The sequence below is a fragment of the Puma concolor genome, chromosome B2 (genome assembly GCF_028749965.1).
Source record: "Puma concolor isolate L17-30 chromosome B2, mPumCon1.1.hap2, whole genome shotgun sequence".
NCBI classification, from domain to species: domain Eukaryota; kingdom Metazoa; phylum Chordata; class Mammalia; order Carnivora; family Felidae; genus Puma; species Puma concolor.
Window position 1 is genome coordinate 50,396,156 of NC_141671.1, and position 27,623 is coordinate 50,423,778.

At 38.5% G+C, this 27,623-nt stretch overlaps 1 protein-coding gene across 8 annotated transcripts in view; it reads right to left on the minus strand.

Moving 5' to 3' along the window:
- The window catches only part of PKHD1 (PKHD1 ciliary IPT domain containing fibrocystin/polyductin), a 494,091-nt gene that overhangs the window by 205,372 nt on the left and 261,096 nt on the right, over window positions 1-27,623 (minus strand). For all 8 annotated transcript variants that reach the window (XM_086707056.1, XM_086707061.1, XM_086707057.1 and 5 more), the window contains one exon: window positions 21,328-21,456. In XM_086707056.1, the coding sequence (XP_086563182.1) occupies window positions 21,328-21,456 (129 nt within the window). The remainder of the gene's footprint in view (window positions 1-21,327; window positions 21,457-27,623) is intronic.

The following is a 27,623-nucleotide window of genomic DNA, read 5'->3' on the forward strand; positions in this document are numbered from 1 at the left end:
TATTGAAATTGGTTAAATGCTTTCTCTTTTATACACTGATCAGCCTTTGGCAAAAGTCTTGATGCTCCTACAAAATCCTCTTGATACCACCATGCAATAATTTTTCCTTCATGTAGGAAGCACATAAATTTAACACACTTTGATTATTAGCTTTTCTCTTTAGCCAAGACTACAAATAGCTCTGTGCCACATTCAAAGGGAGCCTACATATTACAAAAAAAATAAAAAGAATATGGAGCATCTTCAAAAATCTTGCTTAAAAGAGATGCTTAGATTTTATATTTATTTGCTTTAAATCTTATATGAAATAACTTGGAGAAATTTTTCCCTCTGTGTTCCAAATATGCTGAGAGACTTGTAACTAGATAACCACAATTTCTGTTTTTGATTTGTCTGTTCCTTCTTCAGCCCTTATCATATCCTTCTCTCTGCCCCACTACCCTGGAAAAGTTTTCTCTGCTCACTCATACTTAGCTCCCTACAATAAACAACACCTCCATCATTAACCGCCCAAACCCTGTTGGCTCTGGAGCCTTGGGCAATTTGCATATTTAAGAAACCCATACTCAGAGAAACAGAACTGTAGACAGAGACTGGTATTGTACTTGATAAGGGAGAGAGAAGGAGGTAAGCTCTGATTCTCCATATAGTGAAAATTATGCCTCATTATTATAAAAAAAATCAAAGTGTTTTCTTGGGGAAGGAAGAGAGAAAGTTCTAATCTTGCCCTAATGAATTATGTTAATAGAATTTTCCTGAAGTAGGACTATCCTTGCATTCCTAAGATTAAACTCTATTTAATCATTTATGAGTATTCTAAAGCATGGGCACATTTGATTTGCTAAGATTTCACATCAATGTCCATTAGATTAGACAATCTAGTTTTCTTTCATTGTGCTGTTTGTCCAGTTTTAGAATTATATAGTCTTGAGAATGAATTGGGAGGGTTTCTATCTTTTTTTTCCGGGCTCTAAAAGAATTTATAATATGGTTATTATGTGTCTCCTTAAGGTATGTTTTGCATTTTTTAAGAAGCATCCTAATGATTTCAGATATAGGTAGGGTATGGATTCAACTTTGGGAATCAACTAGCATGAATAAATTCTTCCGATTATACAATAAAGGATAAGTATTTTCTGCTGCTGTATTTTTTGTAAAAGCAAAAAACTGATGAAAAAAATCTTAAGTGTTTATCAGTAAGATAAACACATGATTCAATAAATCATGTCACATTCCTACTCTGGAATATTATGCACTCATATCAAAAGGATGTGATAGCTTTCTCTACTGATATGATAGAATCTCCAAGATATATTGTTAACTTTTTAAAAAGCCACCTATGAATATTTAGAACACAGTTTCATGCCAAAATGAAGGAATCTTTACCATGCCATGTAAGAGCTCCAGAGTCAGACCTCTGGGTCCAAATTTTGTCCCTCTACCAATGAACTTCATGGTCTTTAAGTCTCAGTTTCTTGGCTGATAAAGAAGGATAGTAATAGTGCCTCATAAAGTGATTATGAGGGCTACAAAGTGAACTCATCTTAAATGCTTATCATGGAGAAGAAAGATCTGTAGCAGTAATTTAATAAGAGTAGCAGTAATCACAGAATGGCATTAATAGTATCAGTAGTAATAATGTGCCCATTAAAATAATAAGATAATAATATGAGTTGAATCATGTTTTTTTAATGTGCCAGGCATTGTATTAATATTTATTCTATACCACAAAAGCTTCATAAAGATGCTGTGACATTGACATCTAACAATAGTAGCAGTAATTACAGTATGGTATTAACAGTGGTATTACTGGTAATAATATGCTCATTAAAATATTAAGATAATAATACAAATCCAGTTTTTTTAACATGCCAGGCACTGCATTAATGTTTATATCACCGAAGCTTCATAACGATGCTGTGACATTGGCACACACCTTACACACAGAGAAGCCAAGACTGAGAGCAGATGTTCTTGAACCTGAGCATTCATGAGAATCAATGGAGATGGTTTTAAAACACTACTGATCTGCATTTTGAATGAGCTCTAAAATTAGTAATAAAGCAAGGTGTCCATGAACCATGCTTTTGAAAGCCCTGGCCTTAGAGTAACATTCCCTAGATTACACGGCCAGTAAAGTCTGTGTCAGGATTTAAATCTAGATCTGTCTTATTCCTGCTGCTCTATCCCAACTTTCCTTCATGTCGTTTTACAACCAAATAAAGGATTAATGCTTTCTTTTCTTGTTTTATACACCCAATTTCATAATACTATTGGACATGCTTACAATTAGTTTAGGCTTCTATAACTTTATTCTTTCTTAAAAAGTTTAAATAATACATGAAAAAATCTTCCTTGTCTAAAATAATATAAAGATATGCTGGGGTGCCTGGTGGCGCAGTCTGTTAAGTGTCCGATTTCGGCTCAAGTCATGATCTCGCAGTCCGCGAGTTCAAGCCCCACATCGGGCTCTGTGCTGACAGCTCAAAGCCTGGAGCCTGCTTCAGATTCTGTGTTTCCCTCTCTCTCTGCCCCTCATCCACTCATACTCTGTCTGTCTCTCTCTCTCTGTGTCAAAAATAAATAAAAACATTTAAGAATTTTAAAAATAAATAAAATAATATAAAGATATGCAAAGCAAAATATCAAAGAACCTATTAACCTCTTGTTGGCACCTCTTAGATACCTGCTATTCTCAATTTGGGTTATATTATTCTTTCTAATGTGTGTATTTACTTATATGATGTATAGCTTTCCAAAATATTAAAGAACAGAGCACTTTATTGTATGTCAGTTTCCATCTGAATATCCTGAATCTGAATATCCTCAATGTGATATATCTTTCTGTAACCTTATATTTACATAATTTATTCCCTATTTTGGCTCAGAAAATTAAATTGGAATACCTGTGCTATTTGCTACATCATTTCTTGCTGATAATTGTTTATGGTCTTCTGGTTTTAACCCAGCTTCTCTGACCACTGTTATTCAAATAAGCTGAGATCTTGAAAGGCATGTTCAGCCCTTGGCACTGACAATCTGGCATGGCCCTTATTAATGTGATGTGATTTGGATTGGCCTGTGATGGGAGACAGTGGAATTATATGGGAAAAGAGAAGACACTAAAGTAGTAAAATTTGTAAGAATCGTGGTGGAAATTTTCCTCCCAGAGTGAGGCTTGGACTCAGCCCGGCACAGCACAGCTGCTACCAGTGAAATCTATTCTCTTAATACCAACACATCTTTCCTTTCTTTTTGTCACTGAAAAACTTTGGCGTGAAAATATGTGCACCTTTGGTCCTAGTTCTTTTCCCTTGGAGGGAAGAATATCCCCATTTCTCCCACAGCTTTGGGGAATAGACTCATAACTGGACTTCATGTATATAAGCTGTGATTTCCATGCAAACTGCTGCTTTCCCAGAAAAAAATGGAAAAGCCCTTCTCAGCAGTTTAAAATCCTTTAACTATTTCCTTCCCTTTGAACTTGACCTGCCAAGCTGGCTTGCTCTGCCTCCCTTCAAGTGGTACTTCCAAATAAGTAAGATAATTTAAGGAAGCAATGTTAGAAGCCACTGTAATTCATTCAGACCCATAAAACGTCATAAAATACACACCGGGTGCAGACACTGGGAGTGTAAAAGACTTACCACACCTCTCCTATACCCTCAGTTATTACAAACGATTTCCTCACAGGTACTATGATTTAGACCTTAACTTTTGGAAAATAGCAAAACTTGGGTCCTTTTGCAGTAGTCAGTGTCATGGCTCTAAGCAGGCACCAGTGTGTTTTCTCATTTTCACTCTTCCTTTTATACTTGCACCAGAAAAGAAAACAAACAAAAACAGGTGCATGCACACTATGCAAATGAGAAAAGGTAACCTCTGAGACTATTTCACAGCAAACAGAAGATCCTCAAGCTGCTAGCTAGCTAAAACCGCAGGAGGTGTGTCAACTGCCTAGATGCTGAGCCACGGGAGGCCTGCAGGCTGGGAAGGCAGTAAATCCCCAAAGTGCTCTAAACTCCTGATTGGCAAGCCACACCAGGCCCCTGGGTTCCTCAGGTGCTGATCCGCAGGAGGCCCATCAACCGTTCAGGTGGAAGGTGCGGGGAAGGAGGGAGGAGGCAAGCTGTGTAGAGAAGTAGCTTGAATGAAAGGCCACCAGCTCACCAGGGGAGAAGGGAAATGGGAGGCACCTACTGGGAATACTAGAGTTCAGAGAACTCCATTAAGAGAAGGAATGAGCCCGTTCTCTCTAGCATAGAGTATCTTCTTACCTGTGGGAAGCTCATCTCACAAAGAGCAAGATCCTGGCTCAAGGGTTCTAAATAAATGCTGGTGTTGAATGGTTCCCAGATTGGGTTTGATGGCAGACCACCAGGGCTTCCCCATTGTGATCAGTTGCTAAGGTTCTCAGGGACCCACCACCCCCTAGCCATCCCTTGTGTGACAGGACTCTTAGCATGATAGAGTCCTCCCTTCAGCTTCTCAAGTCCCTAGAAATACTTTAGCAGGGACTGACTGGGAGTCCCTCTCACTCTTTCAGCTAATCACTCTCGAATTCACCTGTATCTGCTACATGCAAAATCCTTTTTTTATACAAAAGGGTGTGGCCTCTGTCCTCGAGGTGACATAAAAGTAAATGGTAATTGCAGAATACAAGCATGTGATAGAAATATGCACAAGGTGGGGTGCCTGGGTGGCTTGGTCGGTTAAAGGACTGACTCTTGGTTTCGGCTCAGGTGTGAGCGCTTTCGAGAATTCAAGCCTCGTGTCAGCCTCTGCGCTAGCAGCAGGAAGCCTGCTTGGGATTCTCTCTCTCCCTCTCTCTCTACCCCTCCCCTACATGCACCGTCTCTGTCTCTCTCAAAATAAATAAACTTTTAAAAATTTTAAAAAAAGACATATGCCCAAGATATTATAAGAACACAAGGAAGGAGAATTAAATCAAATGGGATCTAGAAATACTTTCTGAAAGAGATGACACTAAGTTCAGTGTTAAAGCCATGACTGCAAGAGAGTGTTAACAGTGGAGAAGGGGAGCAGGACCAGGGGAGAGGCGGGGAGAGGTGGGTATACATAACAGGAAAGGAGCAGAAGTTGATTCCATCCAAGAACAGCAAGCAGATGGGTGTGACTGGGCCACGAGGCACACAGGGAAGTAGTGAGCGATGAGGTAGGATCATAGAGGGCTCAGTAGACCAAACAACTGAGCCTGAGATTTACCTTGAAAGTATTGAGAAGCTCCTGAAATAATATACAATATCAGTACAAGACACCAAGGCCTTAGGAAAATTAAAACTTGCTGCTTTTGACCAGTTTGGTTTTCCTGATTTCCATAAATGTTATGTTCAAAATAAAATAGTTTCTTGAGGTCAAATTTCTAATTTTATATTTTATCACTTAATTTTGAAAGCTTCTGTAAGGGGCCCTTTGTCGCTCAGTCGGTTGAGCATCCAAGTTAGTCTCAGGTCATGATCTCACAGGTTGTGGGTTCAAGTCCCGCATCCAGCTCTGTGCTGACAGTGTGGAGACTGCTTGGGATTCTCTCTCTCCCTCTCTTCCCCTTCCCTACTCTCTCTCCCTCTCTGCTCTCTCTCAAAATAAACTTTAAAAAAATAAATAAAACAAAAGCTTCTGTGAAATCATATACATTAGAATAACATGTACCATCACATATTTTACTAACACACATATTTTACTAACAAGCGCTTTTAAAGGGAAATCTTAACACAGTTATTAAACACTACTATGGTATTAAAATTCAAATAAATGCCAAACCCTCCTTCTCTAGGTGAGTATAATTTTAATCATATATTCTCAATATTTACTTACTGATAAACTTAAAAATAAATTGATAAATTATATACACGTATCACAATACTAATGTAATGCATGTTATCTACATAACATAACATATACAAAGGTAATAGTTTCAAAGTATAGGATAAAAAATAAATTAAAATAAAGGATTTAGTATTTTCTATCTGCTTTTCAATGTTATTATCTGTCATGCCCCATTTTGGAAGCCACAGCATTAGACAGCTAACAAATGCCTAGACCCGCCTCCCCTGCACTCATATATATGCATGTAGACAGATGTCAATATGTCATTCATGAAAGCAAATCAACTAAATTCTCCAGTCAAGCTAATCACTGTGCAGCTGATAAGACACTGAGGCAATAGATCATAAGCTGACACCCCTCTCTCAGCTCCCTGGGGTCATTATGAGGCTTGAGGGATAGCACAAACTATGAAGCAAGTTCTCAATCCCCTTTACAGCACAAGGAAAGCAACTGGGTGAAGTCAGAAGGGTAAAGGCAGGATATTTCACTCGAGGAGTGAGAGGGAGTCGTGGGTCTACCAGGATAGCTTCTGCTCTCATATTGCCAGAATTCTAGAATCTCAGAGACAGATCCATATTTCTAGGGGCTAATTTTCCAGTTGCCCCTCAGGAGGGTCTAGGAGTCAGCACTCTGAGACCCACGCTACATCAGAGGAACATGTCTGTATTTCCTTTCCAGAGGTAGCATTGCTCATCTTGAATCCTACTCATAGAATCCTGGCCACTTCCTTTTTCCACATGGTTTTAGTAAGAAAAACTGCCACCGTTGTGAAGATCAGATTATAAATAACTGCACCTGTGAAAGGAAACTCTGCTCTAGACACTCATCCCCTGGATCTCTCAAGAAGAAAGCATTTCCATACTTTACCCCTCCCTGTGATGGGCTGAAGAGAAGAGAGAGGGGTCTGGCTTGTCAGTGTCCACAGTCTGATTCAGAACTGGAGCCGTATCCCCAAGGGCAGCCACCCAAGGCTTTCGGACTCACTATGTCAACAAATTATTGCACCTGCTGATCCATCTCAGATCCAGCAATCATACCATCAGTATGATGGAGGAAAGGGGCTGGGATTGAATCACCGTTCTGTCCAATTCACCATTCATTCATTCACTAGCTCACTCACTCACCCACTTACTAATTTAACAAAGATGAAAAGAGCATCTACCCTGTTCTGGGCTATCCTGGACACTGGGAGCACAAAGATAAGAAGATCCCATTGGTACCAACAATGTGCTACAAGACAGCAGGGTGATGCCTGCAGAACAGCCCAGCCAGTCCTGACACAGTGCAATAAGTTCACCACCTTTGTGCGACCCTCCATGGGGGCTTGTTAGACATCATTTCCCCACACACTACCACTGCCTGAGAAATGCAGTCCGTAGGATTGGCCCACTGTCACTAAACCAGGCAAAAACCCAGCTCAATCTACTTAAGAGCAAGGTTTTTATCCAGACACTAAATTGCCATCAGGTGATGTTATCATGTAAATAAAGAGCGGCAAACAGATGGCTTCAGACAGGATCCAGGGCTGGCAAAGCATCACTGACGTTACAAATGAAGAAAAGCGAGGACAAGCCATTTGATACAGAGCAGGCCCTGGAGTGCACAGCAGCCTGGCTAACAGAATACCGGTCTCAATAATGCAACCATAGCAAAAAGCAGTCACACCCCACTTATAGATTTTGTTCATCAGGTGCTACTCATCTCCAAATATGGGGATATACCTCTAACATATATTCCTACCTTTCCCATAAAGTAAATTTGACAGTGGTGTTATCTGTTTAGATCTCTTGATATCACATCCTTTCAAAGGCTTTATTCTGATCCCTCCCAAATGTGTAAATAGGGATAGTGTAATGAACTAGAGACACTCAAAGAATCTGGAAACTTGGATTTGAATCTGTGCCATCTGTGAGCTTTCTTGGGCATCCCTTTTGGGGCCCATTTTTCTCAGCGATAAAATGAGAGATAACTGTCGCAGAGATCATTTGCTCCCTCCTAGTGTTTTCCCTCTCCTCAGTAACAAGAACTCCTATTTCTAACTCAATATATTGTCACCTAGTCAAAAGATTACATTTCCAAGTCTCCTTTACAACTAGTTATGGTCATTCGACTAAGTTTTGGCCAATAAGATACATGAAGAGGTGTCATGTGTGACTTATAGGAAGAATCCTTTTTTACTTCTTGCTGTCTAGAATGTGGCTGCAGTGGCTGGAGCTCCAGTAACCATACTGGACCACAGAGTAACTTTGGGAATGGGAACAACACATGGTGAAGCAATAAGATAAATGGAATCGAAGCCCCTGACACTGTGGAACACACTCCTTTTACTAAGGAGACATAAACTTCTATTTCTCAGATCTTTGTTATTCAAAGAAGACCTTACCTAATACAAGTGAATACCTAGCCCCATAGAGTGCCTGCAAGGATTAGATCATGTCAGATTACTTGTACTCAGTGTTTCCGTAAAACTCTGGCATCATAAACTGCTCTGTGAATAAAAGGATTACATGGTGAAACATCTTTGAAAAACAGCACATACTGTATCCCCCCTCTAGAAATTACACAATCAATATTACTACATAAAAGCTTTGAAAAGACCAGAGTCAAAGAAGTTATTTTTCTGGTTTAGTCCAAAATTTTCCAAACTTACTTGACTTCATTATCTTTCTTCCATGTGATACTTATAAAAGAGCCAGGTTCATAGGAAACAATTTGATAAATTCTGGATAAATTTATTATTAGTAATAGTTATTATACAAATCATTGTTTTTAGCATTACAATATGGAGTCACCTAGTTGGATTCACTTCCGTTCTAGTCCAGGCCCTCATGGTATATGGTTTCATAACCCCCTGAATGTTTCCTATAGCACAGTTGCTAACTTTATCACTTTATACTTGTATATGTGATTACATTTCTCTCTCTCATACTAGGCAGTAATTCCAGGTAGGTATTAGAACTGTTTTGCTCACCATTTTATCCTCAACATAAGGCAAAAGGCCTGGGACATAATAAATCATGTTCCCAATAAGTATTTGTTCAATATAGTCATGATTCCTGAACTCTGCTTGAATACCAGGCACACTGTGCAAATGGCATGATGGAATAAGCGTAATTCACTTTTGGGAAAGAACATCAATGTTCACTTTCAGGAGAAGTTTTGTTGTTACTTTTTGCTCTCTTGGATAGCACGCAGGCCATTAACTCCTCCAGGGCCCATGTGGAATCCTAATGGACAAAACAAAAAAATGCTCCTTCTAAGGGAGTATTATTTAATCCATAAGAAATCCTGAGTAATACTGGGGCGCCTGGGTGGCGCAGTCGGTTAAGCGTCCGACTTCAGCCAGGTCACGATCTCGCGGTCCGTGAGTTCGAGCCCCGCGTCGGGCTCTGGGCTGATGGCTCAGAGCCTGGAGCCTGTTTCCGATTCTGTGTCTCCCTCTCTCTCTGCCCCTCCCCCGTTCATGCTCTGTCTCTGTCTGTCCCAAAAATAAATAAACGTTGAAAAAAAAAAAAAGAAATCCTGAGTAATACTGACCTAAGGATAAATTTGGAGATTTTTAATATGCTTCCAGATAAAGGAAAAAAAAAAAAACTTCAAAGTTGTCAGCAAGACCCTATTATTCGGCTCAATGGGTCTGGATGTCCAAGATACATCACTGACATGGCTAGAAATTGGTGTTGCCTATGAGATGGTGCTTATCTGGGGCCAGCAATCAGCGTGAAAAACTTGACCTCTCCACATGTTTTGAAAGTCCCATAGCCCGAGGGGTGTGTTCTGAAAGTAAGACATTCAGGCAAAAAGGTCTTCTTATATGAGGGTTCTTGTGATCTACTCCTAGAAGTCCCAGAACATCACTTCTACATTCTATCAGCCAAGCAACTCACTAAAGCCAGCTCAGATTCAAAGGGAGAGGAGTGAGCCCCCACCTCTCCAGCAGAGGAATAGCATACACTTATCAACAAGGACTATATGGCAGCACTTTTTGAAGGAGAACTACAATAACATTTAAATTATGATAGTAATTAGAACCAGTGCTAGATATTATCATTTAATGCTCTAATTAAGAAGCATATATATCACAAATTTTATTTTTCATATTTTGATAGCTATATTATTGTCACTGGTTTCTTTTATAGTACTATTTTATTTTACATATGAAAAATATTATTAGGAGGGGTGCCTGGGTGGCTCAGTCAGTTAAGCGTCTGACGTCAGCTCAGGTCATGATCTCATGGCTTGTAAGTTCAAGCCTCACGTCAGGCTCTTTGTAGACAGCTCAGAGCCTGGAGCCTGCTTTAGATTCTGTGTCTCCCTCTCTCTGCTCTCCCCTGCTTGTACTCTGTCTCTGTCTCTGTCTCTCTCTCTCTCAAATAAACAAACATTTAAATTTTTTTTAAAAAAAATAAGGAAAAAGATTATTAGCAGAATGGATCTAGGCTTCACCAGACTACCAACCAGACCTAGGGCACATGAAAAGTTAAGAACTCCTGGGTTGTGTAAAAGCGTGGTGACTCAGGAGTTGACAGAAAGCTACCTATGCTATTCCCACCCCTGCTGGCTGGGCTATGCCGTTAATCACCTTGTCACTAGACAGACTTCTTATCTTTAAAGCTCAGCATAAAAGGAGACTCCAAAAGCAACCTCAAGAAAGTATAATCAACTCAAGAAATGGCAACTATACCTAAACCAATAATTGGGAAATCATAAATTATTTAATTCTACATTCCAAGAATATCTGCATGGAAAAACAGACCATGAAGTAAAAAGTAAAAGATGTAATTCAATTAGAGCAAGCGAAAAAAGCCCTGCTCTACATTAAGGGCCCCATAGACAGCTGTTCCTTACTTGACTGCACTTTCCCAACCCCAACCAGGAGGGCAAAATGCATATGCAATCACTCAGGTCTCCTTCTCTTGTAAGAAATACCTGTGTCTCTTCAAAGAATATTAATTCCACGAGACAAATTTCCTGAGGGAATAAAACTAGGTAAAATATAAGTTTATGCATTTAAAGCAAGAAAAAATTCATTCATTCTCAACAAATTTGTAACAATGCAGATCATAGAACACGAGGTTGGTAGGAACTTTAAAAGGGATTTCTTAGTGCGGTGACCAACTCGTCCTAGTTTTCCATAGACTGTCTAGATCTCATCACTGAAAGTCCTAGGTAAACCAAAGTAGTTGGTCACTCTGTTTACTAATGACTTTAAAGAAATTAATTCCTAATATCAACACACTAAAATAAATATCAAAATCTTTGGATGCTGCATTCAGTATTCCAAAGTGGAAAGGAACTTGAAGTGCTCTGATGGCCTGCTTTTGCAGGTATTAAGTATGACCTTCAATTATTACCTCCAGAATGAAACCTATTGTAAGTATTACACACAGTCCTCTAAATATTTTTAAAAATTATTTCTTGTCCTGTTCTATAGTTTTGTTAATACTGTACCTCTTTAGGAAATGAGTGATATCTTAGAGATTATAGCCTATTCTATCTTCCCAAACTGATTGAGCTGTACAACTTGGCCAATACTGTTGGAATTAACCTATCATAGGAGCCTATGAATTTAGAAAACTTAGTATTCTAACCAGAGAGTGACCAGAGACAACCTGGTTGTCACCCTCGAAGTGCTGCTCTCATCTGTAATTGCTTTTAATTTTAACAAAGATATGGGGATCCTTATAGACAGTGATCTCTACAAGGGTTTCCATAAAGATCCAATGTAGATGTGTGAGACTGTAAGACCATTAGACATTGCAGCAGCTTTTGCTGCTTTGTGTAGCAGATTTTGACATACAGCAACTTCCAGGGAGTATGTAGTTTATCCTCGGGCAATTTCTAAATTGCCCTCCTCGTCCTCCTTGGCACCACCTCCACCATCTTCCTGTTGCTCTTTTCTTGCCTTCTGTTGTCCTACCTAACTTCCTAGTTTCATGATTGCTCCTTCTCTGGTTTCACTTCTTGCCATTTAAATTAGAATTTCCACCTTAAATTAGAATTGTCTCCTACCTGCTCTATAGAGCTATGTGTGATGGCTTCCTGTTGGCTCTCCCCAGTTCAATCCCCAAGGCCTCCTCAGTCAATGATTCTGAGGATTACCAAATCTAAATCCAGATTCCCAACTAGCTTCCCTCCCAAACTTCTGGTCCACATTTCCATTAGTTACCATTCAGGCATCTAAACATGACATTTAGTATATGTCTAAGGGAATTTATTACCTTCCCTGTTACCTCTATTTATCCCCCTGCATCCTCTATCTCTACCAGTGGCATCCCTAGCCATTAACCCATGTACAAAATTGAGTACTCTTCTCCATCTTCTTTACCATTCACAATTAATAAAAGGCCAAGACCTGCCAGTTCTGCTTTCCACCATAGCAGCACGGCTCCATAGCAACCACCAATGCATTTATGACCTCAACAAAGCTGATAGCTTATATTGCTAAGGTCAAAGTACACATAAAAGTCCTGGAGAAAATAATGCATTGTCCCTTTAAAAAGTAGTTTTAAACTATGCAGGAAGTATGCAGGGGATATGTAGAAGAAAGAAGTTGTTATAGTAGCAAAGAAATCACACCTATTGCAACTGAAGGAAAAGCACCAGAGGTGTTTTCTAGGCATACCTGTTATGTTCCTCTGACACTGGAACACAGGGTGCCCAGAAGGGTATAAATGAATAAAAGCAGTTATTCTCCAAGTGGGGGTAAGTACCACAATGAGCACTGGGTCTCCTACATACTTCACACTCGCCAACACCACCCTGCCCCCTCACCAAAATTATGACCTGAAAACCCTGAGGAAACATGTCCCCTCCAAGAAAACTACTATGATACTAATACTAATGAGCTATGACAATGTTTCTCAGGTGAGTAATGACAGAAAAGGGTTTGAAAATCACTCAATTAAAGTAGAACTCTAATTAGTTCCAGCAAGTTAGCAAGCCATAAAGAGTGTCAGGGCCTATATGACTTTGGATCCCAAGAGAAGATTCTAAGTGAGTTCTAATTAGCCCAGAAACAAACACCATGATTGAGTCAAGCAGAGATTGACAAAGTGAGATGAGGGAAAGGCTATCAACCTATTTTAATATATTTTTAAAGTAATGTTCCTTTTATTGCTTATAGGAAGTAAAAATATCTGCTCTGCTATTAATTTAACTGAATTTAATTTTTATGGAGAAAACGTATATAGCTATAAAAACATATGTATATTTTAAATTCCAACTCCTGTTTGGAATTGTCCACTCCTAACAAGGGCACTCTGTCACAGACTCTGGTCAGTAGTTAGGGTACTATTACTATTAATTTGTAAGAAGCCATTTGAATCGTGGTCATTGAAACTAGAAGGAACTTCCTAAGTTCCAAGTGTGTCTTGTAGATATAATCTTATTTGAAGGAAATAAGTCTAAAACAACAACAACAAAAAAGAAACAGTATTCCTTCTTATAAATTTTGGGAGGCAATTGGCAACACTAGGTTGAAAACAAGGAGGCTGAAATTCTGTTCTTATCCTTGGTACAAACCATCATAAAAGTCTGGGCAATAATAATGCATTTCACTGCATTTTACGATTTCTAAAACACTTGCATTACCTTAGCTCATTTTATTTTATTTTTTTTTTAATTTTTTTTTTCAACGTTTATTTATTTTTGGGACAGAGAGAGACATAGCATGAACGGGGGAGGGGCAGAGAGAGAGGGAGACACAGAATCGGAAACAGGCTCCAGGCTCTGAGCTATCAGCCCAGAGCCCGACGCGGGGCTCGAACTCACGGACCGCGAGATCGTGACCTGGCTGAAGTCGGACGCTTAACCGACTGCGCCACCCAGGCGCCCCTTTTTTTTTTTTTTTTTTTTTTTTTAATTTTTTTTTCAACGTTTATTTATTTTTGGGACAGAGAGAGACATAGCATGAACGGGGGAGGGGCAGAGAGAGAGGGAGACACAGAATCGGAAACCTTAGCTCATTTTAGTTGGATTAGATAGCCACTAAATTCCCTACCAGCTTCAACAATTCTATGTCTCTGTATTTTTCCATATATGTATATTTATATTTACTTAATGCAAGAAAACCCACATAAAGACAACCCAAAATAAAACAAATTCCTAGATAATCACTGAGTTCATCAAAGAAATCCATACTGCAAAAGGATTTTACACCTAGATTGCTTTCAGTAGTGAGCTTCTATATATATTCTTAAATTAACAGACATATGAAAAGTGAGTTTACATTCAATACTTCAAAACTCTTTGGGAAGGTCTATGGAAACATTTCTACCACAAAGCCTGAGATTTTCAGTTTTCCTTCTTGTGGGAAGAATGTGGCCTTAACACCCTTTACCATTAAGCAATGTTCACGGTCTATATTCTCTGCCAAGGAACTGCCTAAAAGGAAGGAGATTTATACAGTATCTAAAGATCCTTTGATCTTTGGTTTTAGATTTTCTTTTTATTTGTTTTTATTTGACAATAATACTGATTAAAGTATTTGTATCAAAAGTATCTCTTAAAAAATCATATTCCTCTCTTCTTTCCCGTAAAATCTTAACAAATAGCTTCCCCATTCATATTCTAAATAAGGTAAAAGAAAATTTTGGCTGCTGTCCCTGCACACTTTTAATTTCTGCCCCGAGAGAAATAAAATGCTCAAAATATTTGTTATCTGCTCTTCCCCCTCACCCCAGCACACTCTTCTCTCCCAAGGAGAGACTTCTGGTAGTGCATGTAAAGATTTGGATGTGTGCTGCAGCCGAACACTGTCGTTTGACCCCACCTCAAAGTAAGTAATCTCAGATCAGGGGCCCACAATTATGTTTGGAGGGTTGAAGAATCCTACTATCAGGCAGCAAAGGGCAGTACAAGACCACCAAGCATAATAGATTCTAAAAAAAAAAAACTAAAATCTTTTGACCACTCTGGACTCCTGGTGTTCTTCAATTTCTCATTCAGGTAAGCCAACAGAATCTAAATAAATTCTGCCAAGAGAGGAAAAACAGTACAAATTTAGCAGACCCTAACACTCAAACCTTTTGAATTAAGTCAGGTACATCTGCTCTTAATTACATGCATGCACACACACTCACACACATAAATACATACACAGTGGTAGATTAAAGACAGCTGCACATTCTTTGCTTGTCCTCCCATTGAAAGGTGGAGCTTAATTCTCCTCCCTTGTATCTGGGCTGCCTTTAGTGCCTCACCTGACCAAGTGAATATGGTGGTCATGATATTCGGAGACTGTTAAGGTTGGCTCAGAAGGCATGCAACTTCCACCCAGGTCTCTTGGACTGCTCAATCTTAGAGAACTCCCTCTTAGCCTGCCCTTTCTTGGAATCCAGCTGCCATGCTGTGAGGAAGGCCAAGAGGCTCCACAGAGAAACCCACATGGAAAGAAACTGAGGCCTCTTAGCTGACTACCCTGGCTGAGCCCCCAGCTAAAACCAACACCAACTGTCAGCCATGTGAGTGAGTCATCTTAAACCATGCAGCCAAGTTGAGCTTTTAGATCACTATATCCCAGCCACCATCTGGCTACAATGCCTGGAAGATTCAAAACAAGAATACCTCAGGCTTTCCCACAAAATTGTCAGCAAAATAAAATGTGAGGTTTAAGCTATTAAGTGTCTAGGTGGTTTGTTAAATAGTAATAGATTTCATCATAGAATGGATCCCAGTAATGTAGGCTTAAATTTCTTGCCTTTTCAACTTGCTGGTAGTCCAGAATAAATGAGGTAATGGTTTGCAAGACTCTGGTCTCACCCAAATGGGACAACGCCAGAATATTGAAAACTATTCAGGCTACAGGGATATAACACAATATTTATAACATCTGATTTCTAATTGGTTTTGCAGACTTAAATCTCAGTTACATGTATCTTATTCTAAATTAGTTATAATCTCACATAAGAAAAAGGTAAATCAAGCTAATAATGCTATGATTACAGCATTTTGTAGAAATTCTCCCCCCAAAATTACTTGATGATTTATGATCATTTTACCTCATATCACCAAGTTTAATGTGTCATCATTTAAAAAGAAATGCATTAAATATTGCCACCTTTCAACATCACATGGCTTTGAGGAGCTTCTCTGACATTTAAAATACCCAAGTATTGAAAATCAGAACAAACAGAAGACCTATTATAAAAGAAAAACAGTATTATCCCATTCATTTCTTCAAATAAGAACAGTTCAAAGTAATACAGAAAAAAAGGAACACTGTGAATTCTAACACACACACACACACACACACACACACACACACACACACATGCAGTCTATGCTGGAGGCTATATGATATCATATCTGTACCGTTCAAAACAGAATCCTATCATTTGGAATTAAAACACATTCTCCTTTCATTAAGCCTACTCTGTGTGAAAAGGGTATCATCCTGTCATGGCTGAAATTCCTTCAAAGAAAGCACTGGAAGCATCTTACACAAATCCTCTCAGGTCCTTTCAGGACAAAACGTGGAGTACAGGTTAGCAGGATTATTTCACCCGTTGACCAGCTATGCTTGCAAAAGTGTGATTTGTATAATATGTTAGATAGAACTTGTTTCCACTCTATAAGATGTCTAGAATGCATTTATACCAATTCTCTCAATATTTAGGGGACAAAGACAATCAGATATACTTGTTTGTGTGAAGCAAAGTTACCATAAACTATAATGCAAAGCAAATTCTTCACGATTACCTTAGCTTACTCCATATAATACCACCAAGAAGAATTTACGGCTCTTTCAAAATCCAATGTCTATAAAGACAGAACGCCTTGGAGGAAAATGGTACCATACTTAAGATAGTGATATCTTTTATTAGTACAGTAAAGTCCTATTTTTATGGAATAGGATGGGTCTGAGGTCATTCCATAAAATTGATTTTCCAGAAAATGGAAATAGGCAATTTACCCTAAGAATTTTATTGAAAAATTATGCTATTCTATTTGAATAATGATGGGAATGTTCTACACGTTTCCTTTATTAATGAATTAAAATACACAAAACACCATAAAATTATATTAGAGGTTCAAAAGTATCACTTAAATCTTCTTTACCAGTCACTTTCATTTTGTAAAATCAGCAGTTCCATTAAAATCGTATTATGTAAAAATGGGTTTTTACTGTAATAATAGTTATTACCTATTTAGCTCCCAAGGATGTTGTGAAAATTAAATAATAAGCCATTGGAAAGCAAATACAAAGTGTCGCTAATACCAGGGGCCAAGAGGGGCAGTCAGATGGAAAAATGAAGGAAAAGAGCACCTGATACATTAAAAATCACAGCTTTCATCTCTAATTCCATTACTGCCAATACTCTACGCAGTGGTCATGTGTACTGTTACCTCATTTAATCTTTGTAACATTATGACATACATATTAATTACAGCCCTCATTTTATAGATGAATGTCAGAGAAGTTTAAAACTTGTCCAAGGTCACACAATTGGTCAATGTTAAAATCCACATGTGAACCTAGATTTATCCTAGTCAACAGCCCATCCTCTATATCCTAAAACGTTACTAACTCCCTAATATGCCTTTGTGTCTCCTGACCTTCAGATTCTTACTCCATTTTTTAAGGTCCTCTTCCTCCATGAAGCCACCTCTCTTCCATTTACCTGAGACACTTTGATTCGAAACACTTTGATTCAAAACACTTCTATTGCTAACTCCAGCTATTTGTTGTATTATTATGTATTCTGTGGGGTTTTTTTAAGTTTATTTATTTTGAAAGAGTGCAAGCAGGCAGGGGAAGGGCAGAGAGAGGGTGAGAGAGAATCATAAGCAGGCTCCGCACTGTCAGCACGGAGCCCACAGTGGGGTTTGATTTCAAGAAACTCTGAGATCATGACCTGAATCAAAACCAAGAGTCGGACACTTAACTGACTGAGCCACCCAGGCGCCCCTGTGTTTTATTGATTCAGCTAAATCCCTAGTGGTTTGAGGTCATGGCTGTATCTGATTTGCCTTTGGATCCCCGGATCAGGAGCACCTGGTACAGAGCCTTGAACACAGTGAGTGTTCCATAAATGTTGCCTAAACTGAATTGGAAAGAAGTGTTAACTTGAATTACAACTACATTTGCTGCCAGATGTAAAGAACATGCTTTTGCTAAAGGCTCATTACATCAGATACCTCTTTGGGAAGTTTCTCCAGTTTTTTCATGTGTATGTACCTAATGGGGATGTGGTAAGATTGAATTCTTTGAGCATCTGACATATGCTATGTACTCAATAAATAGTTGGGTGTTTTTTCCTTTTTAATCCCAAGTGAAGGAGACAATATGAACAATAAGCAGGGAAGTATAAACCCTGTATAATGTATAATCTGATTTGGATGAATCAGAACAAGCAGGGCTGGTAAATTTGTCTTTTTAATGACACTATGAGGAGAGCTCTGGAATCGAATTTCTTGTTGCAGCCTCTTTACTTACTAGCTGGATGAACTTGGGCAAGTTACTCAACCTCTTTATGTCTCAGATTCCTCACCCATAAAAAGAAGGACAATAACAAGATCCACTTATAAAGTAGTTGTGAGAATCAATTGAGAAAATCCACATAGAACATGTAGCACATGTAGCACAGAACCTGCATCACACATCAAGCACTCAAATTATATTTGCTATTATTATCATCGTTATCATCATCATAAAAACCTTAATTCATAGGTATCTGCTCAAAGAAAAGACATTATTCTTCACAGCCCTGTACAAGTTATAGCTGTACTGTGTCAAATTCATGAAACTCAAAGATTTTCATTCTAAAATTAAATTATGGGTGGCAGCTTTGAGATTGTGCACTTCTTTCAAGAAATATTTGTTGTTGGTTTTGTGCCACACTTGGGAGAACAAACTTATTTGATTCAAGGAAGACTGGGAATGAAAGAAACCAAGAGAGTCAGGTAAAAGTCATGAACACAAAACCACAACTAGAAAGGTAAATTCAAACTAAAGGTCCATCAGAGGTCAAAATATCAGGGTTTGCCAAAAACTCGAAGGGAAAAGTAAACCATAACAGCTCCTACACAAGACCCCAAACAGAACAATGGATTCAAATGTTCACTGTAAGATCATTTGTTGGGGTTAAAAGATAGCTTATTAGAGAAGAAAAAAGAAGCAACAGGATAAGAGTAAAAACTTTGTTTATTATGTATCACATACTCGTTTTCATTCACTTGTCTTTCCATTTGAAAACTGGAAATAATAAACAATAACTGCATGGCTTAAAAATATTAACTTCTCTGATTCTCACAATAAGACTGGAAGACCAATGGAAAGATACTTTCTACATCCAACACCTGTACTTCTCCCTCATGCCCCACTTTTTTCCAAAGCACTGATCTGTGCTATTTTTTAATTCCATTTTATTTTATTTCTTGATCTGTGCTATTTAAGAACTGTTTCATGGAGAATCCAAGTCCATCTTATAAGCTGACCATGCATGAACAAAGGAATGAAGAATGACGGAGAATGCCAGGGGCTCCCAACAGTCAGGGCACACAGTGGATATAGTCAACTGCAGTGCCAAGCGAGATAGCTAACATTACTCCTCTCTCAGCATAAAGGTCCCTAAGGATACTAAAAACTTGGCAACGTTGAAAAGCTTCACTTGCTTCCTGCATGGGGTGGGGGAAACAGCTTGCTTAGTGGGAAAAACCATAGCCCAGGGCCAATCCGCTGGCTACATTCATCAAAGAAATGGCTGCAACAGAACAGATTTTTCCCTTCCGTATGGGAATGACTCATGAGCTTGTTTATTCAAAAAGTTACATTCTCCATTGAGAGAAGTGGATGATAGGGGAGTAGGATGATAATAATAGTTCAAGTTCATACTAGTCAGCCTGCCCTCTCCTGTCTCTCATCTCTCTCTGCACAGCTGTATCGGCACCACTCCAATGCCCAAAATGTGGTTACCATGTTTTAATCATTCTGCCTTCATTTTTTATCCTAAATAAAGCAAGAAACACAACTACTCTTTCTCATTTACTCTTTGCCCTCTTAGAAATAGAATGCATTGATTCGGTAAGAATTACAGACTTTGTGTCAGACTGCCAGGGTTAAAATCCTGACTGCTAACTTGCAAACTGTGCGAACCTGGGCAAGTTACTTAACTGCCCTGGGCCTCTGTTTCCTTGTCAGTAAAAATAGGAATAAGAATAATACTTATATCACAAAGTTATTATGAAGAGTGAATTAGTGAACACATGAAGAATAATTCCTGCCATGTTGCTAGTTGTACATTTATTGACATCACTTCACAGGTGACCAAATACTCCTCTTCCAGTATGGATGTTTTTAAATTCAGGATTACCTTAGGAAGTTCAAATTAAGCCATAAATGAAAGTAGGTCTTTTAGGGGAGAGATATTTGTTCTCTGAAAAATATTTTCTTTTCAGGCTAGGGAGATTTTCTGGGAGTTTCAAGAACTGGCTCGTAAGAAAGAAGAATTTTGGGGGCACCTCACTGGCCCAATCGGTACAGCATGCAACTTGATCTCAGGGTTGTGAGTTCAAGCCTCAGGCTGGATGTAGACATTACTTAAAAATAATAATAAAATAAAATCTTTAAAACAGAAATAATTTTATAAGTATGGGTGTGTGTTTCTGTTTATCTGAAGAATCTTCTTTCTTCCATATGTGTGTATATGTGTATATGGGAAGAGAGTTCTATCATCTAGATAGATGATAGATATATACATACATACATACATAGACTTTTATTTTTCCATTTTATTTATCAGTTTCCTTTTCCAGCATCTTTGACATATTGTGGCAACAGAAGAGCTTATTCATCATATTTTTTTTTAATTTTTTTTTTCAACGTTTATTTATTTTTGGGACAGAGAGAGACAGAGCATGAACGGGGGAGGGGCAGAGAGAGAGGGAGACACAGAATTGGAAACAGGCTCCAGGCTCTGAGCCATCAGCCCAGAGCCTGACGCGGGGCTCGAACTCACGGACCGCGAGATCGTGACCTGGCTGAAGTCGGACGCTTATCCGACTGCGCCACCCAGGCGCCCCCATCATATTTTCTATATTTGAAAAATTCTATATTTAAAGTTTAAAAGTTCTGTATTTAAAATATCCATAAAGGCAAAAGAAAAGAATTTGCAAATTGCTTCTTTCCATACACTATGTCTTTCAAACATAAGGACGGTAGAATTGGCTGAAAATCTGTTCTTTGACATATAATAATAAATCCCATTAGTGGAGTTTTCTAACTCCTTGTGGCATGGTGACTGCCCATTCCACTTTAATGAAGGTAAACAGAGCTATTTTTATCAGATTTCATAGGATTATTAAATTCTTCACCTATATTTATTCAAAAAAGAAAGTTAGAGATATAAGGGCCTACAAATAAGAATGCCCACATTCTTTACATGTTGTACAATATATTTAAATGGCAGATAATTCCCAACTGGATTGTCTTGGTTCAGTCTATCCGTGATTATTTAATTAAGGGACTGTTTTACTCACTGGGTAAAATCAGGACGTCATCCCCAGGACCTGGAATGGTATGGTTGTGTCCTCCCCAGCCTTCTTCAAGGCCTATCCATGCTTCAGGAAGGGACCATTTTAAAGCTGACTTAGGTGCAGAGGTAGAAGCTACAAAATGAAAGAAAAATAGAAAAGTAACTATGAAAATCTGACTCACTATAATAACTCGCAAATTCTGTCTTTATTTTAGGATACGAATGATATTTTTACCTCCCAAGGTAGCTGTCTTTTGATATTTTATAACCTTCCAAAAATCATTTTATCAATTATAAAGCAAGTATTCTTCAATTACATCTATTTCTAGGGAAAATACATTCTACTTTTGTTATTACACATTTGTGTTTTGCCTTATGTAAATATGGCATATGCTCATCATGGAACATTGGAAAATGCAAATATAGAAAAAAAATAGTAATAATTACCCATAATCTCAACACCTAGAGATAACTGCCATTGACCTTATATTTGCTTTTCCTTCCAGAATTTCTCAGCATTTTTATATAATTGAGATTACATCATATATGTAATTTATATTCAGTTCTTATTTTAATTAGCTTAGCAATTTTTAAGATGCATTTTCTAATGTCATTAAAACTCCTTGCAACATAATTTTAATAGGTACATAATATTCTATCATATACAAGGTCTATAATATCCTTAATGTTTGGCATTTAGGATCTTTCCACTTTTAAAATTATAAATAATGCAGTGTTAAATCTCTCTATACAAATCTGCCAGTAACAATTATATCTTCTTAAAATAGAATCTTGGCAATGGAATCACTGAGTCAAAGGTCTAATCTTCTCATAGTTCTTAATGCATATTAAGGGCAATGCATAATAAATCTGGACACCTTTCAGTGCAGTAGTTTACATACAGTTCATATGTTCCAACTGGTTTTTATTGCTTCTGCCACTGATGGTCAAATGGCATTTCCTTTTCAACCATCCACTGGCCACTTCATGAGGGAATAGTAACATAAATCTAATAATATCCAGTGGGGGCTGCCCAATATCCATCATGCACAACACCATGTTGAACTGCACCCACATGTTCTTTTCAGAAGTGTGATCCCTAGCACAGAGACAGAGGGCACAGACAGTCTCTCAAAAGAGGATGAGAAGATTCACAGATGATACCAAATGTTATTTGAGTTTTAAGACTTCAGATAATGTGGTATCTCACGTGATGGGGGGAGGGGGCACAAAAATCTCACCCATTATGCTAATTTCACAAGGATAAATAATGAGTACCTTCTCTACCAAAGTTTCCTAAAAAGTAGGGATACAAAAAGGAATAAAGGGCCATTCTTTCCTCCAAAGGAGCAAATAGTGTGTAAGTTGTATAAATAAATCCTGGGAGGATAGAGCTCTGAAGGTGTTCTCTTTATTTTTTTTTTTTAATTTTTTTTTCAACGTTTTTTTATTTATTTTGGGACAGAGAGAGAGCATGAACGGGGGAGGGGCAGAGAGAGAGGGAGACACAGAATCAGAAACAGGCTCCAGGCTCCGAGCCATCAGCCCAGAGCCTGACGCGGGGCTCGAACTCACGGACCGCGAGATCGTGACCTGGCTGAAGTCGGACACTTAACCAACTGCGCCACCCAGGCGCCCCAAAGGTGTTCTCTTTAATGGTACCCAACAGAGAGGAAGTGAGACCTTGATAGAGGAGCCTTCCTGGAGACGGAGCAGCTGAGCTGCATTTTAGGCTTAGGAGTGATAAAGGGAAAGGGTGTTGTGGTGAGACAGACAGAGAGGATGATCATGAGTAATGGCAAGAAATAAGACATTAAGTGAAGGGTCTCTAAACAGTTTGGTGTTGCTGAAACACAGAGCAGGGAGGAGGCAATTGATGAGGCTGGAGACATAATCAGAGATCCAAGCATGATGCAACAAGATGGTAACAAAGATAGAAGAGACCAAGATGACTCCTAGCATAGGTGGTAATGGGCAGAGATGTCCATTAAAACAGAATTGATGAATTCAGTTTGGAAAATATAGAGTTTGGGGTGTCTTTGAAAAGGCCTCCAGGTGGAGATACACAGCAAGCAGGGATTAGATATGAATCTGAAGAATAGGAGAGAGCTCTAAGTCAAAGAGATGGATTTCAGGGTTGTATTTGAAACTCTGAGGATGGTGAGGATATCTCCAGAGGATTACAAATGAGAAGAAAAAATGTCTTAGGTCAGAACCCTGGGGAATGCCCAGTTACTTTGTCTACTGGAACCCAACTCCCTTGTAATCATGGTCTCATTAAAGCCCTTGGGTAACTGAAAAGTATATAGATTGTGGTCAAGTAGAAATCCTAGGGAATTTAGGGGTGCCTGTGTGGCTCAGTCAGTTCAGTGTCCGACTTTGGCTCAGGTCATGATCTCATGGTCCATCGGTTCAAGCTCCATGTCGGGCTCTGTGCTAACAGTCAGAGCCTAGAGCCTGCCTCTGGTTCTGTGTCTCCCTCTCTCCCTGTCCCTCCCCACTCACACTCTGTCTCTCTCTCAAAAATATATAAACATTAAAAATTAAAAAAAAAAAAAAGAAATCCTAGGGAATTTAATCAGCACAAAAGAGACACTCCACCAAGGTAATCAGTCATGGTATTGGCACAAGGCTCACTCAGAAAGAGGCTTTATAAATATCTTATAAACACCAAGACTTTAATACCTAGTTTCTTCCCAATTTTGCCTCCTTTCCAGTAATATAAATATTCAGGTGGGGATGGCATGAAGGCTTTGTTGAAATAGCCACTAAGTAGCACCACAGAGGCCAGAGAGAGATGCTCTGTTGCCTTATTTCCAGTGATACTTCAAAAGGGGAATAACCAGTTTCCTTAAAAACCATATACCAAGCTTCAAAAACTCTTTATATCACAGAGATTGGGAACAAATTCCTCACTTTGTCATCTTCATTCTAATATATAAGAGAGCTGAAACTGTCTTTAAATGAACAAACTGAATCTTAATGTTCTAAGAATTATTATTATGAACGACTTTGACCATTCTATACCATTCTGCCTTAAGATAAGAACACTCTCATGGAGACATTTCAGTCTCTTGCAGAGTTACTAGATTTCTATAGTTAATATCAGGCTTCTTTGTGCCTATTACTATTAAAGAAAGGTGGGGAGAAAAAAAGAAGCCTACTAGAATTAAAGAAGAAGCAGTCAGAGACATGCATGAAGAACCAGGAGAGAGGAATGTTTTGGCAGCCTAAGAAATAGAACATGACCAGAAGGCAGAAGTGATCTTGTTAACAGTGAAGTTCTGATAAAAGAGTGAATAAGGATTGACTGCTGAATTTGGCCACCAGAGCATGGATGATCCAGATGAAAGTGGCTCCAGCGGAATGGTTGAGGTGGAACCAGTGTAGATAATAGCGGATTGAGGGATGCAGGGGAGGGAAGGAAGGGAAGACACTGGATCAGATCATCCAAAACGCTCACTGAGGATTGAACATTTTATGATTAAAAACCCTTAGTATTTTGTCTTCCTAATCTTTAGATAAATGAGTCTTACTTTGAAACCAGACTCCATGAATTTTGGTCAGGACCAACATTTATGAGGAGGCCTCATCTTGTTTTCCTCCACAAATCTGTCACTCAACAAAAGCCATAATTTAAGGTGGTCTTAACTTGTTATCTATCTGAACCAAATATTGCCCTCTCCACCTTGATCCTTCATCCACAAAGCTTCTTATAGCTCTGCATCAAGAGGCTAGTCTTTTGAGAAGTTTGCAGCAGAGATGTCAACTAGAGGAATATTCAGTATCCATGAATTTTGTTTTGCTTTGTTTTATTTTAATTGAGAGACACTGACCAGAAGAGGCCAGCAAAGGAGAGGCTAACTACACAAGACAGAGTCATTTACTGATGGGACAAAATTCAAAAGATGTTGAAAGATAGATTAACTGTAAATAAGAGAAGGGCGATAGATTCTCAGAAACGTGAGGAAAGGAAATAAACTTAGATCTGTGGGGAAAGGATTAAATTTAGGAAGAGAATATACCTGATTATATGAATGTTCTCATGGCACTATGCACCATATATCCAGGTACCCCCCACTGAAAATACATCATTGGGTAAATGCTCTTCAGAAATATGCGTATCTTCCCCCCAAAGTGGGTTTCCTTGCTCATTTTCTCCTCTCCAATATTGTATAAAGCACTGTGGACATTGAGAGGATATAAGTAAGACCATAGTGTTGGAGGAATATGAATGACCTGCACATTATACACTCATGTTGAATCTCTGAATGGGTTAACATATACAGAGAACTCCATTAATCATCCCATTAGTTGCTTTCAAAGAATTTTTGTTATTGTAATAATTTTACTGTTTTTCATACAACTTTCCATTAAGTAAAATACACACTCATATTTAAATTTTGACATTAGCGGTGCACCTGGGTGGCTCAGTCAGTTAAGCGTCTGACTTCGGCTCAGGTCATAATCTCAGGGTTCACGAGTTGGAGCCCTGCGGTAGGCTCTGTGCTGACAGCTCAGAGCCTGGAGCCTACTTCAGATTCTGTGTCTCCCTCTCTATCTGCCCCTCCCCTGCTCATGCTCTGTCTCTCTCTCTCTCAAAAATAAATAAACAGTAAACAAATTTTTTTAAATAAATTTTAATATTAGCACATATACCCTATACCATGGGAATCAGGGAATATCTTCAAAGTATATTAATATTTGAAATTTCTTCCTGATGAATGGTCATGTACTAGTTCTGTAACTCTGTGTTTTAGGAATATTTCTTGTTCCAAATTATCTTGGCTAGGAAAACTGATTATATATGATTAATTTTAATTTAGGTCATAAATTAGTATATGCTTAAAAGGTAATTTAAACATCTTAGAGTTTATATGGTATAAACTCATATAGAGTTTATATGGCAGAATGAACACTGAATTGAGTTGAGTAACCTGAGCTCTCATCCAGGCTCAACCAGTGAGAGGAGGGACTTAAGCAAACTATTTAATCTCTAGGCTTCCATTTCCTTATTTGTAAAATGAGGCAATTGGATAGGATAGCATGTGAGGTTCTTTTCCTTATTAATACTCTGTAACTCTATGAAGCTTTCTATTTATTTAGCATGTTATAATTGATAGGTCAAGTGAAACATCTTCCAGTTAAACTGACCCCTGCTAAGAAGTCCTAGATGTTGGCCACCTATAGTCACCTTCCAAAGAGTCCTTAATAAAAAATCTTCCTACTAAGTCCTGAGTGGCATGACACCTTGACTATGTAGCTGGCTGAGTAATTAATGGCCACCCATAAACAGTCCAGTATCCTCTGAGGGGGCCTGGCATGAGACCTACACCCAACAGATATGTTCTCTACAAATGGAGACTGACCCAAACAATTGGAAATTTGAATACAGAACTGTCAGAGAAGAGAGAATTCCAAGATACTTTTCTTGGTAACACTTATTTTAAAGGAGATTTATTTACTGATTATTTAGTTAGTCATTTGATTGACATCCCCATGTGACCATAAGACCCCATGGAGCCAAAGATCATTGCTCATCATTGTTTCCTTCTACATCTTGCACAAGAGACAATAAATAATGCATTCTGAGCCACCTCAAGGAAAATAAGGATAAAGGGCAGGGGACATAAAGAACAAAATGTTATGGCAGCCCAGAAACAGTTTTGAAAACAAAGAACCACATTCTTCCCAGTCCAATAAGCATGGAGAAGTAGCCATCAATACATCTAGTTTAGTTTTAGTCTAGTACCTTTTATTTCATTTATTTATTAATTTAAATGAAGGAGTTAGATCATTTTCTGATTAGCATGGACTCTGCTCTGATGTAACACAAAAAAATGCCTGGAAATCAAAGGAAAACTTGGCCTTTGAAAAGATTTGTCCCTGATGCAAAGGCATAAACTTACTCAGGATAAACAAAAACAAACAATGAAATACATTAGAAGGTGTTTATGAGTCTTTTAGTCTTTGAGAATTTGGCTTTTATGAGTTAGAGAGATTTCACAGAACCATCTGACTTTTGGGGAGGATTTGTTTACCCTGATGTCCTGAAATTACTGGGAACAATTAAAGTTTTGAGATACCCTGAATTTTTCTTTCCATTTGGTAGAAGCCTAATGGCCCATCTGCAGATCTGGACTCCGGTGTGCACATATGGTCCATAATTTATGAAATGTGCTTATTTACATGTTTTAATTCTTACTTTCCAATGTTTTGAAAGGCACCCTTCTTATATCTTTCTTTGAAATGCAGACACATTTTTCAGTTATAGGGATGACACAATAGGGAATCGTTAGG